Source organism: Coregonus clupeaformis, unplaced genomic scaffold (genome assembly GCF_020615455.1).
Source record: "Coregonus clupeaformis isolate EN_2021a unplaced genomic scaffold, ASM2061545v1 scaf0236, whole genome shotgun sequence".
Lineage (NCBI taxonomy): Eukaryota > Metazoa > Chordata > Actinopteri > Salmoniformes > Salmonidae > Coregonus > Coregonus clupeaformis.
In genome coordinates this window covers 310,392-323,322 of record NW_025533691.1, presented here as the reverse complement: position 1 = coordinate 323,322, position 12,931 = coordinate 310,392, and the positions used below count along the sequence as shown (strand labels likewise).

Sequence of the window (12,931 nt, the reverse complement as noted above, 5' to 3'; positions counted from 1 at the left end):
CTCCCTGCGTCACGCCTGTGTGTCTGTGGTAGGATCCTCTCCAGAGGGCTGCCTGAAGATTTTTTGTATTTAATTGTTTACTACCACTGAAAATCAATAAGCCCTGGGGGCTGCTGATGATGTGCTGGGTTATAATATGACACTGCATGAGTCACGCTGTAGAGTGAGATGAGATTTGGATGGACGTACTGGAGTGTTTAATGTGTTAATGGTCTGTGTGTGTGTGTGTGTGTGTGTGTGTGTGTGTGTGTGTGTGTGTGTGTGTGTGTGTGTGTGTGTGTGTGTGTGTGTACCTACTGGTTTGATTCCCACCGTAATAACAAGTGTGTGTACTGTGCAGAAGAGTGTGTGTGCGAGTTTAATGGCTGCTGTGCGTGTCTGTCCATGTGTGTGCGTGCGTGTATGTATGTGGTTAATGTGTTAATGGACCCTACCTACCCATCCGTGGTATGGACAGTGAGTCACATCCACTTGGCACAGGGCCCAACAGCAGCACCTGGCACTGCTTCTACCTCTCCACACAGTGAGTTCTACAGGATGAACAGCAACCCTCTGCAAAACACACACTTACAGTACACTTACTCCTGCCCCACACACACACCTCTTGCTATGCACACAATCCTCTCGCTACACACTGCTACACACACTCCTCATGCCATAAACACACTTAGACAACACACACAATCATCCTGCTACACACACACTCCTACCACGCTTGCCCACCCACTCACTCCACACAAATGCATTGTTCCTGTTCTACTGAGGCCAAAGAAAGGTCAACCTATGATTGACTGAAGTGGTTAAAACGAAGGCTTTTGTTAGTCTGATTTATTGAGTGTTTTTTTCCATAATGATCATGGTTAAAGAGTAAATATGTCTAACATCTGATTATATACATAGGCTAAATCAGGACAAAAGGACTGAAGGAGGTACATTAATGACTGATTGGTCTTCTTACTTCTCACCCTCTTACCGGCATATACAGTGAGGCATTGTATTTCCACAGTTGATGTGATGCCAGAAGAGGCTGGAGAGTCAGTTTAAACGCAATTCTGTCACTTATGAGTCACTAGAGGACTAGTGTGTGTGTGCGTGTGTGTGTGAGTGCGTGTGTGTGTGCGTGTGCATGTGTGTGTAGTCCCAAGAGAGAGCGAAAGAACCAGGTGCAAAATTGCTGTGAAACTCCAGAGAGAAACGCAACACAAACCTCCTTAAGCTGTGGGGAACAACACACACACTTACTTACCTCACCCTCAAGCTGCTACACGATGTGAAAATGCACACTCCACTTTAATAAACCACTTAGCACTGCCAGCACCTTCACAGAAAAATATGTGGATGTAGGCCTACTGTAGAGTAGAATACATTTTAATTGTGGGTAACAAATCAAATCAAAGGGTAAGAAGACAAGAGAGAAAAACAGAGGAAGAGACAGTAGCATGTTATTAGTTACTTTGTGTTGCCACTTTTTCCAGGGCGTCTGTGGCTGTGTATTTTACATTTTTACATTTTTAGTCATTTAGCAGACGCTCTTATCCAGAGCAACTAACAGCAGCAATTAGGTCCCATGCATTATTGAAATGTACTGTAGTCATACCGTAGACGTTAGTACATCCCTCCCACACAGGACATGAGGAACATTAAATGACCTACCATCCCTGGTTAGCACATTGCATAGGTTATTTGGGGTCATATAAAGAGGGTAAAGGTAAAAAATGGATCACCGCTAGTTCAACTGAAACTGGTGACACTTCTATCAGAGTTTCTTCCAGGTTGGTGGCCTGGAGAAGAATGGTTATTGTGGCAAGTGTTGGGGCTAAGGCAAAAAAAGGAAGTGAAATGATCGTGTAAATTCTATTTTCTCAGTTGAGTCTTTTTTTAAACTTGCATTTTCTTGTTCAGCTGCTGTGCCACGTTTGACTGTGTGTAATAGCTTTATTTTGTTCTGCTCTGTCATGAGTCACTCCCCTATTGTGTCAGACAGATTTGAGTATAATATGCAGCATGGCTGTGAGCCCTTGGCTGTCTTCTTCAGCACATAGTCGTCTCAGTTGCTTTCCTTGGTAGTGTCTCTCTTTCTGTTTCCGTCACTCCCTCTCAGTATCCACTGAAACTCCTTGTGATCTGTAGAGATGAATTCTCACTGCACATTGGAAGGGTACTGGACAGTAAACAACTGAGGTTTGCAGACAGAGAGAGAGGAGTGAGATGAGGAGAGAGAGAGGGAGGGAGAAAGGGAGAGAGAGAGAGAGAGAGAGAGAGAGAGAGAGAGAGAGAGAGAGAGAGAGAGAGAGAGAGAGAGAGAGAGAGAGAGAGAGAGAGAGAGAGAGAGAGAGAGAGAGAGAGAGAGAAAAAAATTGAATTAGATTGCGAGAGAGAGAGTAAGTGTAACAGGTTTCATATCTCATGGCCCATCAGTTCTCCTTCTGACTGGACTGTTGGCCGTGAGTCTGCTGATTCACCTGATGGGAAGGACTGTTCTGCTCCATTTACTAATGTACTACTGTGTTTCCCACTTCCAAGGGTTACACGACAGCAAACCATACCACATACTTTGTTTCCTTTCTTTTAATTTCCCCTTCCCTGTCACACATCATGATATATCAAAATGAAAAGTTCTATGGAAAGTGCATAATGAGAAGAGTATGTTGAGTTGGAATGTCCCCTGAAGCAGGCTCCATCACACAACTTTTCTCAGAGGTCTTTCTATTGACCCAGAAGGGCCGATAGCTATCTAGCTACAGCTTGAGGTCACGTTTCCTGCGAAACACAACAGGCTGTTCTTTGTGGCTTAAAGTTGAGTCTGCCAATTTCGCACAAATCCAACTCTTCCATGAAAAATTAAAGGATGCAGTTGTTCAAAAAAAGATATATGCTGTGTTCAAAATACAGATATTGTACAGATGTATGTAGTTTGTCTCAGTTATGAAACAGTCCATTTGAGTTGTGAAAGATAAAGTATCTGTGTGTGTTTAGGTGACCTATAGCATTCGCGGGTAGAATATACAGTAGGCTGCAAGCAATCTTTGAAAGCCCATACATGCCACACCTTTACCACTGCATTCTAATAGTCACTTAATAGTCATAGGACATATACATTTAGCAAAGGGCATCAACCTACATAACTCATCATGTGTAAGAAGAATCTGAAGTAAGTAGCTGTAGACATAAAGTAGGCCCTGTGTAGCTCAGTTGGTAGAGCATGGAGTTTGCGACGCCAGGGTTGTGGGTTCGATTCCCACGGGGGGCCAGTATGAAAAATGTATGCACTCACTAACTGTAAGTCGCTCTGGATAAGAGCGTCTGCTAAATGACTAAAATGTATACACATGCATGATGTAGGCAGATGCAAACACATCCATTGCATTCTTTTTTTGTAGAAAATGTTCTCAAAATGACTCAAAAATTACCTTGAAGAAGTTTCATGCACAACATGTTTTGTAGCTGAATATCTAAGGTGCATTTGATAATCTATACATAAAGGAAGTGTCTGCATGTTATGAATGGCTGGATGGCCAGTGTCAATGTGTCATTATTTCCAGGGCATGTTTCCTTTCTATTGAGATTTAACACGAAAAAAAAAAAAAGACTACTTTTCAAATAGCTAGATTACCAAAGCAACCAGGTTTGAGGGTTTTCAAAAATTGCAAATCCATGCCCTGCTAACCATTTCCCTAAATAACATAACAGTTCAAAAAGGAAGAACTGAGTTTTGTTTAGGAGATTGGAGTGCAGCAAATGTAGTTATAAAATGTCTGTTAAATTTGGTAAATCAATATGTAAAGTTTGTCAACCAAGAAATCATCCATCGTTTGAATGAACGCAAGAGACGCTAATGGTAACCTGGCAACACAAAAACCTTCCTGGCCAATCAAGAGCTTCGCTCAGCGCATTAATATCGTCAAATAGAAAGCCTAGCTAGTTAGATGTTTTAAAAATCCAAGGCTGCCAATGATGTGGTATTTGAAGCACGGTTATTGGTAAATATTTTGTATTCTAATTTGTATTGATTCATCTGAAGCTAGCTAGGTTTCTGTGAATAGATAAGGTACGTTGTAGTGCGACATTGTCGAGGGCTGTTCAGCCAGTTGCTCTTCGGTTTATAAGAAGGCGTTTCTTTAGTTAATGCGTAGCTACAAGCGCTGAAATTTTAGTTTGACACACGAGGGGATTTATTGAAGTGTCTGCACGAATGCTCAGTTAACATCTTCTTCTTGTGCAATTTGATTGACTTGGGAGGATATATTTATAACCGTATGTATATTTTTCATATCAGCTAATTATGTGTTTGTTTGCTCACTTTTGCCAGCAAAATCCTTGGTCATCTATATCCTTTCAAACCAAATTGTTTGACGTGCCCGTTTGTGAGATATGCAATTTAGGCTCGCTAGTAGTTAACTTCTTACCTGTTTAGTTTATACATTTTACACGCTGTAGTTGCCTATCTTGTGTATGTAACTCTTTTACATAGTTTGTTGTTGCTAGAAGTGCTTTTTACTAGATAATTTTACTGTTAGTTACTTGTCTGCCAGGAATAGTATCTGGCTGGCTCGTATGTTGCACGAGCTAGTTCTGTCGATTTCCAGATTCAACTACACTGGCGCGTGCTGTAAAACAAATAAGCCAGGCAGTCAATTTGTAATATTGAATTGTTGCTGTTAGTCATGGATTAATTATTTTCCCGAATTGAAATACTTGGCAGAAGTATTCGAAACAATTCCCCCACCCCCGAAATTAAATGGAAATTGTTACGTTAGTCTTAACATTTAACTTTAAGTATTTCATTGCTAGCTTTTTTTTTTGTTGCTGTTTGCGAGATCCAAATTATTACTCTCGGGAGCACCTTTTTTTTTATTTTCCTCTGCTACTTAACTAGCTAGTTCTCGAATGAAAGCATGTTGTCTGACTGTTCTAGAAGCTCAGGGAGGCATTATTTTGTAGAATAGGTGTAAAAAAAAAAAAATGGTGGTCATTCTGCATTTCAATACTGCTATTTGTAATCAAGTGTGTCATGAATGGCCCTCATGCCATAATTGGGGCACACCATCTGTTTGGTTAGAAGTAAATGTAATTATTTTCATTATTATAGGTAGCCTACATCACAGTGATATGTAATGCCTCTACATCAAGTCATCTCACAAAGGCAGGAATTACAGTGCATTCATTTGGGCATCTCCTTCCAGACATATGTGTTCTGTGGGGTCAGAAACTACTGTAATTTTTGGTATCTCAAACTAATTGTGCTTTTTCTTCACCTTTTCTGACCTAGTTAATTTAAATACACTTAGAAGATGGCTAACAAGGCAGAGTCCACTACCACTAGTGAGAGTGTGTCCCACAGTGTGCTGAGCTGGGACCAGGTGAGCCGTCTTAATGAGGTCCTGACAGAGGTGGTGCCGGTCCATGGCCGAGGGAACTTCCCCACTCTGGAGGTGCGGCTGAAGGACATTGTGCAGATGGTTCGCACCCGGCTGGAGCTAAGGGGGATTAAAGTGAAAGACGTCCGTCTGAACGGCTCTACGGCCAGCCACGTGCTGGTGCAGGACATTGGATGGAGCTACAAGGACCTGGACGTCATCTTCAGAGTGGACCTGCCCCAGGAGTCAGGGTTCCAGCTAGTTAAAGACGTGGTGCTGGGCACCCTGCTGGACTTCCTCCCTGAGGGGGTGAACAAGGAGAAGATCACCCCCATGACTCTGAAGGAGGCCTACGTTCAGAAGCTGGTCAAGGTGTACACTGAGCAGGACCGCTGGAGCCTCATCTCCCTCTCCAACAACAACGGACGCAACGTGGAGCTCAAGTTTGTGGACTCTATCCGCCGGCAGTTTGAGTTCAGCGTGGACTCATTCCAGATCGTGCTGGACTCGCTGCTCACCTACTACGACTTTTCACCGGAGAACCCCATGTCTCGCCACTTCCACCCTACCGTGGTGGGCGAGAGCGTGTACGGGGACTTTGGCGTGTCTCTGGACCACCTCACAAACAAGCTGATTGCCACCAAGCGACCGGAGGAGATACGTGGCGGGGGCCTGCTCAAGTACTGCAACCTCCTGGTAAGAGACTTCCGGCCCACCTCGGAGGAGGAGTTCAAGGGTCTGGAGCGCTACATGTGCTCCCGCTTCTTCATCGACTTCCCCGACATTGGCGAGCAGCAGCGCAAGCTGGAGGCCTACCTGCAGAGTCACTTTGTGGGCGAGGAGAAGAGCAAGTATGACTACCTCATGATCCTGCGGCGCGTGGTCAACGAGAGCACGGTGTGTCTCATGGGCCATGAGAGGCGGCAGACCCTCAACCTCATCTCACTGACAGCCTTCAGGGTGCTGGCTGAGCAGAACGCCATCCCCGACGCCTCCAGCGTCACCTGCTACTACCAGCCGGCGCCCTACGTCCGAGACCACAACTTTAGCAACTACTATGTGGCCTCGTGTAACCAGAACATTCCAACATGGCTGCCATGTAACTGAGAGACACACGCACACAAGAGAAGACTGCTGCTTTGAGAAAAAAGAAAAGGAGATCAATACGCCCCCCCCAAAAAAATATAAATTAGGCCATAACTGGTCTTTCCCTCTGTGGGCATAAAGGATATATTTAAATGGACAAGTGTTTCGTTTGTTTTTGGACTCCCTTCTCCTTTCTCATTCCTTATCTACAGAGGTGTCAAGATAATTTGATCCAAAGTGATATTTGTTAAGTGTTATTTTGGAATCTTTTTTTTGTGCCTTTTCTCAGATTGCAATGTTTTTGTTTGTTCCCCCTTTTTTCCCTAATCTGAGTTTCAAATTAACGTCCTGATTCAAGAATGAGTTGTCCTTGGTGCCATAGTCTTTCTCCCCCTGATATGTTAAGTATATTTGGTCCATCTTAATAGAAAGGGGGGGAAAATAGAGTAGTTGTGTGTATTTAAGAAATGTGAAAAGACTGGGGGGGAGCAGAATGTTAATTGTGTAGTGACAAAAACAAGTATAAAATATATGTTTAAAAAAAGAGATGTGAGGCACAAGGTGTAAAATGATTCCTGAGCTGAGATGGATGTTTAGTTTCCTGATGAGTAGTAGGGGTTTGCTCATCAGTGTTTGAGGACTTTTCTATTAGTGCGATGAGATGACTGTCTTCATCTCCTTTAGAAGGCATCCAAGGTAACAGGGAGGCAGAGGAACTGCTAATTTTGTTTTAAATCAAAGAAGGTGTAAATTGGGAAAGTCATATCACCAGCACAGCAGTGTTCTCTTGCAGCAAGAGTGCCTGTGCCATGTAGACTTTGTGGAGAAGAATGTGTAAATTGTATTTTCCACTGTGAATGTTGGTGACAGCCTCCTCTTTTTTTTTTTTCCCGTTAAGACTGGATTTGAGTGTATACTGTGTAGGGTGTAAAGTGGCTTCCTCTCCTTGTGTCCTCTCCTCCATGCAACAGGTCAAATAGAACTGTAGAAAGCCTATCCAAACCTTTCGCCTATTTGTGTTAATGCTTGAAAGGAGACTAGGAGAGGACGCCATGAATGAGTATTGACAAGCACCCCATACAGTGACAGTTTGGGCCTTTATTCGCCCACCAATCTGGGCTAATGTATGTTGTGGGGAGTTGCTATTCTTTTCTTTTAAACCTCTTCCAAACCGTCAGTGCAGTAGTGACCTGTTGGATGTCCGTGTTTATGGTCCACGTGGTGGGGTCTGTACTGTAGGCTCATTCAGAGGGCAGGACAGGGCCTCTCTCTCTCTCTCTCTCTCTCTCTCTCTCTCTCTCTCTCTCTCTCAAGTCTAATCTGAGAGGCAGGGAAAGACTGTCCCTTCCCTTAAAAGGAGCCCCCTTGGTGAGGTCTGGAGCCCCTTGCAGGCTTCACAATGGCTGAAATGGGATCCCAGTCTGGTGCAGGCCAGCCAATAGCAGTAACGGCAGTCTATAATTATTGTGGGAGGGTAAGGAAGAGGGTGGTGGGGTTGTGCCAGTGTTAGTCACTGCCACTCTCCACCACCCTCTAAGGGTTTGCTGGGGGCAGGCGTGAACCCTTTTCTGGTCATTGGAGGACAGGGGAACATGGCTGCCTGCCTGGCACATTCAACGAAATGTAAAAGTGTCTGGAATTCCGTTCCAATTTTAGACCTCTCACGCTTTTTGATTTGTACTCAGATCTACGACAGGCATCCCAGTCCCCCATCAAACTTTAAACTCCATTTAGAAATTGATCCCCACCCCTACCATCTTCCTTTCGACTGACCTGTCCATTTTAATTTCCAGTCCAGTAAGCCAACTGTTCTCCTTTTTAAGTACTTCTGTCCAACCAAACCTAGGGAATAACTTCTGCAAACCTAATGTGCACATCCAGATAAGGGGTAGGACGTGGTTAGATTTTTTTGGGGGTGGGGGAGTGGGTCAGCATAGTCTTCTCTGGAGCTGGTCACACCCCTGGCTCAGGGCACGTTGAGCTGGCTCAGCAGCCCAAAACAAAACGTGGAAACTGCTTTTAACCTAGGTTAGCCTTAGCTTAGATTTAGCTTAGCCACCACGTGGGCACATTCAGTGTGGACCAAAGTCTGAACCAGCAACTGAAGTGCCTTCACATTGGGTGGGATTTGTTTTTGGGAGGATGCGAGAAGGGCGGAAGAGAAGAGGGAATTGTCTGTTTGCAATGTTTTATTTTGTGCTTTTTTTTTTTTTTGCTAAAAAGGGTTTGGTGTCATTTCCATTGGGTAGAAATTGTCATTTATGTGTTTAGACACTAGCATTGAATTACAGATATAGCCTTTTTTGTATCATGTGAAGTTTATTTTTCTTCCTAATCCCAAAACATCCTTTCCATGAAACTTAGCTGTCTAGTCATTCCAGTACTATTTGTCATGCTCTGTATGCATTTCTTTTTTCAATTAGCCCCCTTACCCCCTTCAATTTATCCAAACTAAAGCAACACTGACAGCTAGTGCATGATAAGTGTACACCCCACTCTATGGAAGCACTTTAGAGACCTTTGCTTACTCCAAACCCAGCTAGCGGAGAGTGTAGATGAACATAAGCTCTGGAGGAAGCTGAATGTGGGAGGTGAGCTGGTTCTCAGGGAGGTACAGTGTGTTGAAGGGCTGTTTCTAGACTTTTTGGGGGGGGTGGGGTGCAAACTTTTTGAACCTTGGACCGTTTTTGTATTGTGATCCTACTTGGCCACCAGATTCCTATACTTGGTATTTGTCTCCCTCTCTGGTGTATATTAGAGAAGTCTCTGTCTTTTATCTCTCTCAGCGCTGAGACCATTTTTGAAAGCTTGTGGTATTTGGAGCAGGTGGTCTTCAACCTTGATTCAGTTTTTTTCACGGCATCGCTTAATTGATTAATGTCATCATTCAGGTGTAAAGTCCTCTTGTCTCGCTTTATTCAGGTGAGACTCAAATCTCTAGTGGAGAGATGCTCAGCCATTCCCAGATATGTTTACCACCATGCAAAGTGATGAATCAAACAAGCTTTGAGCCACAACCAGAACCAGCAGCTCATTAGCTCTACAGAACCAGGGCTGAAGACCTACTAATATTGAATGGGTGTAAATCGTGTATGTCTTTCACTACCTGTCCCTTACCCTGCCTGAATGTGTTATGGTTGTGGTCTCTGTCTCTATCCTAACGGAGAACATAATGTATGTGCCTATTTATGAATGGTAAACTGAGACGAGTGTTATGCATGTTCCCTTAGATAAGGCTGGATGTGACGGGGCTTGACTTTATGATATTATATCACTGCCCATATCTAGGGTCTGTGTGTTTCATAGATGGTGTAAGTGATATTTTCCCCCCTTTTTATTTTTCCTATTTTTGGCCCCCTTTTGTCTGCTGTAATTCCATGTGATGTGTGTCGGTGTTATGGTCCCCTCCTTCATTGTCCAGAATTTCTTGGCTTTTCTCTATTTGGGTCTAAAGCACCTGTAGATGTTTTTTTTTTTTTGGGGGGTGGGTTTATGTGTCCTTTTCCAAAGAGCAAGTCTTATCTTTTTTGGAAAGTGACCCAGGCCTTTGACTCTCTTTGCTGTTTTTGCATTGAGTTGTGGAATTTGCAGCAGATAACTTGTTTTTGTGTGTGTACGAGGATGCCTGTGTGGGTTAAGTGAAAGATTAAATTCTCGCTGTGTGTGTGAGAGAATGCAAAAGACCTATGTCAGCTTTCTGACTGACTGCAATGGTGATGACGTTGATTATCATACTAATTTCTCAGCACTTTTACCTCACTTTAGTTTTTCCTTTTGGATCAGAAATGTTTGAAGGGGGGAATTAATAAAGTATGAACCCCACATCTGTTGTCAGAGTAATGGTGTTACTATTGAGTTCTGTTCATTCTTACCATTTTAAATGCATTGTGTTTTGTGCTACGGTTTTAAAACATTTGGTTGCACTTTGAGGTGATATCAATGGGTACATTGTGTGCATGCCTTTGGCTTTGTAGTAGTGCGCACGAAGGGAATGGCTAAGATTAGTTTGTTTCTCGACTTAACATGGTAGTAATTCAATTTGTTGAATAAGTCTTATCATTATCGGACTAAAGCTACTTGGTCAATAACCTCAAGCTTCATTATTTTGGCCTCCCACTTGTCACCACTACTTCCACTGTGACAGTCCCCTTAGCTTTGTTTACACTTTCTGCACTACTCCTGCATTCTCCCTGTCAGTATGAATAAAACATCTGTGTTGACGACCCAAGGAAATGGTTACAAACGCAGTTCAGCTACATACAGGATTAGGCCTTATTCCCAACTTGTATTGAAAATATTGACCCTGTCGAGTTTTCTAATTGGTGGAACATTGTTTTCCCAACATGCTGTATTCGATTACTTCAAAGCATCTGGGCCAAAACGAACTAACTAGACCTCAGTATTCACTCAACAGAGAGCAGGTAAGTAGAAAATCTCTAGTGTTTCAACTGCAATGGTATTCTAGTACTTTCATACCCTGAAGTGTGAACCTGATCAATCACACACTTACCTTTTTTTTAGGTTGGAGTTGTAGAACTGGCTAAAGAGTGTGTGTGTGTTCAAACTATCCATCTGTACGTAATGCTGTTCACACAGACCTTCACTCATTTTCCACTCTAGCTGGAAACCTCAAGCATAGAGACACTGAATCACACTGCGCTGCCATTCAGAAAAAGGTGATTTATCTCCTGGGAATTACTCATGGTGTAACCTAAGTGACGCAGCTATGTGTCCCCCGCACAATCTCTTAACCACTTTTTCCACCTCCGTCAGCGCACAGTCATTGCCGTAAACCGAGGCACTCACGCTGTCGTACTGTATAAATTAAACTCTCTTCCTCGCTGACTATTGAATTCATCAAATAACCATCTCCCATAAGTCGTTCAAGTGTAAATCAGACTCCACTTGCATATGATGAATACTTAAAAACATACTGACGGCATTGTGACATCCCTGCTGTGCTATCTAAATATGACCAAATAGACTTCTAAGCCCTGTGGGGGACTGGCTCAATCTGTAATATCTTTAAATTGCCTGTACTGTATCATCACTGAATTCTAAAGTACGCTTTACTCTGGTGGTGTCCTCAGTATAAAAGCATGCCTGTCGTGCTCTAAAGGCTTCCTCGACAAGGTGTTAAATCTCTCGTTTCCTGTGTACGTCAGTAGCCACGTAGATAGAGAGGTGATAGGTTGCCAGGGGATTGGAGGGGGAGGGTGGACATTCAGGCACACAATGCGTCCCTCCCATGTCCCTGGGCAGCCCAATGGACAATCACCATCAGAAACACACAAAAAATAAACAGACCAGTGTATGGCCAGGCCAAACACTGCATGATTTCTGGAATACTGCAGATCGAAATATGCAGGGAGAGACAATGAAAAGGCAGCACGCAGCAGAATGCTTAGAGGGTGAGGAAGGGGGCCACAATGAACCTGAGTGTCATCTGCTATAGTCATTCTCTCTTACACATCTACACACACCACATACACACAATGTAATTTATCCTAAAAGCTACAGTATCTCCCCAACTCATCATCCTTGATCATCAAACTGTCAGTATTAATAGGGTGTATACAGTATGTGAGTAACATCAACTTTAATCAGCCACAGAGCTAATTAGTTACCTGTGGCCCAGAGACCTTGGATACAAACCCATTTATCACCTATCACATCTGTTTCATAGGGGGCGATGACATGATGGATTGTGTGTTTGTTGTGCTTGATGCAGACTGGGACCACATGTTAGCGAACACTCCACTCCTGGGCCTGTCCACGTAGTAGGCTCAAAGTCAGGACAAGTTCAGAGAAGAGGGAAGAGATTCAGGTTAACACAGCCTCAGCTCCACAAGCAGAGCTGGGAGCAATGTAATTCTGCTCTGCATGGAACAGCGTAAAAAACGGAACCTGTGTGTGTGAAAGGGGGAAGAATAAAAGTGTTACCACTTTTGTTATCGTCCTGAGTCAGCGTGACTGTACAACACCCTAAAGCATCTGCCTGAGTCGTGGCTTGTGGCACTCACTTCTGAGAACTTTAGCAGCTTGAGCAAACTGTCCCTCCCGTTCAGGAAATGGACAAGCTGCGCAAACATCACCCATTTCCCTCCAGCAACAACAGCCCTGAAGCAAGCAGTGCCATTTATAAGAGGAGACATACTCAAGGTGCTGAGAAACAAGTGATGGGTGGAGGGGGGGTTGCTGGAGACAGATGCCACTGTGGTCGAAACAGAGAGAGCAAGTGAGAAAAAAGGGGGAGTGGATTGCATGACCTCTGCATGTTTCCGGTGGATTAATTTCTCAGAAGCACTCCTATTCTTATTTCACCGTATGACCCCCTCCCCTAGCCCCACTTCCAGATGTACACTGAGTGTACAAAACATTAGGAACACCTTCCTAATAGTGCGTTTCACCACCTTTTGCCCTCAGAACAGCCTCAATTCGTCGGGGCATGGACTCTACAAGGTGTTGAAAGTGTTCCACAGGGATGC

General features: G+C 43.7%; 1 protein-coding gene across 2 annotated transcripts; it reads left to right on the top strand.

The window, feature by feature from the left end:
* Nucleotides 1-3,884: 3,884 nt before the first annotated feature.
* On the top strand, nt 3,885-6,600 carry tent5c (terminal nucleotidyltransferase 5C). Of its 2 annotated transcripts, none has more exons than XM_041844489.2 (2): nt 3,885-3,980; nt 5,270-6,600. In XM_041844489.2, exon 2 carries the CDS (start codon nt 5,292-5,294, stop codon nt 6,462-6,464), a length of 1,173 nt encoding a protein of 390 aa, XP_041700423.1. In that variant the 5' UTR covers nt 3,885-3,980; nt 5,270-5,291; the 3' UTR covers nt 6,465-6,600. The 2 variants fall into 2 exon arrangements, with proteins under 2 accessions (XP_041700423.1, XP_041700424.1); XM_041844490.2 differs by lacking the exon at nt 3,885-3,980 and adding an exon at nt 4,119-4,254.
* Nucleotides 6,601-12,931: the final 6,331 nt, after the last annotated feature.

Bases quoted from the DNA above. Each gene is read 5' to 3' on its own strand.
- tent5c (XM_041844489.2), top strand. From the start codon at position 5,292: ATGGCTAACAAGGCAGAGTCCACTACCACTAGTGAGAGTGTGTCCCAC.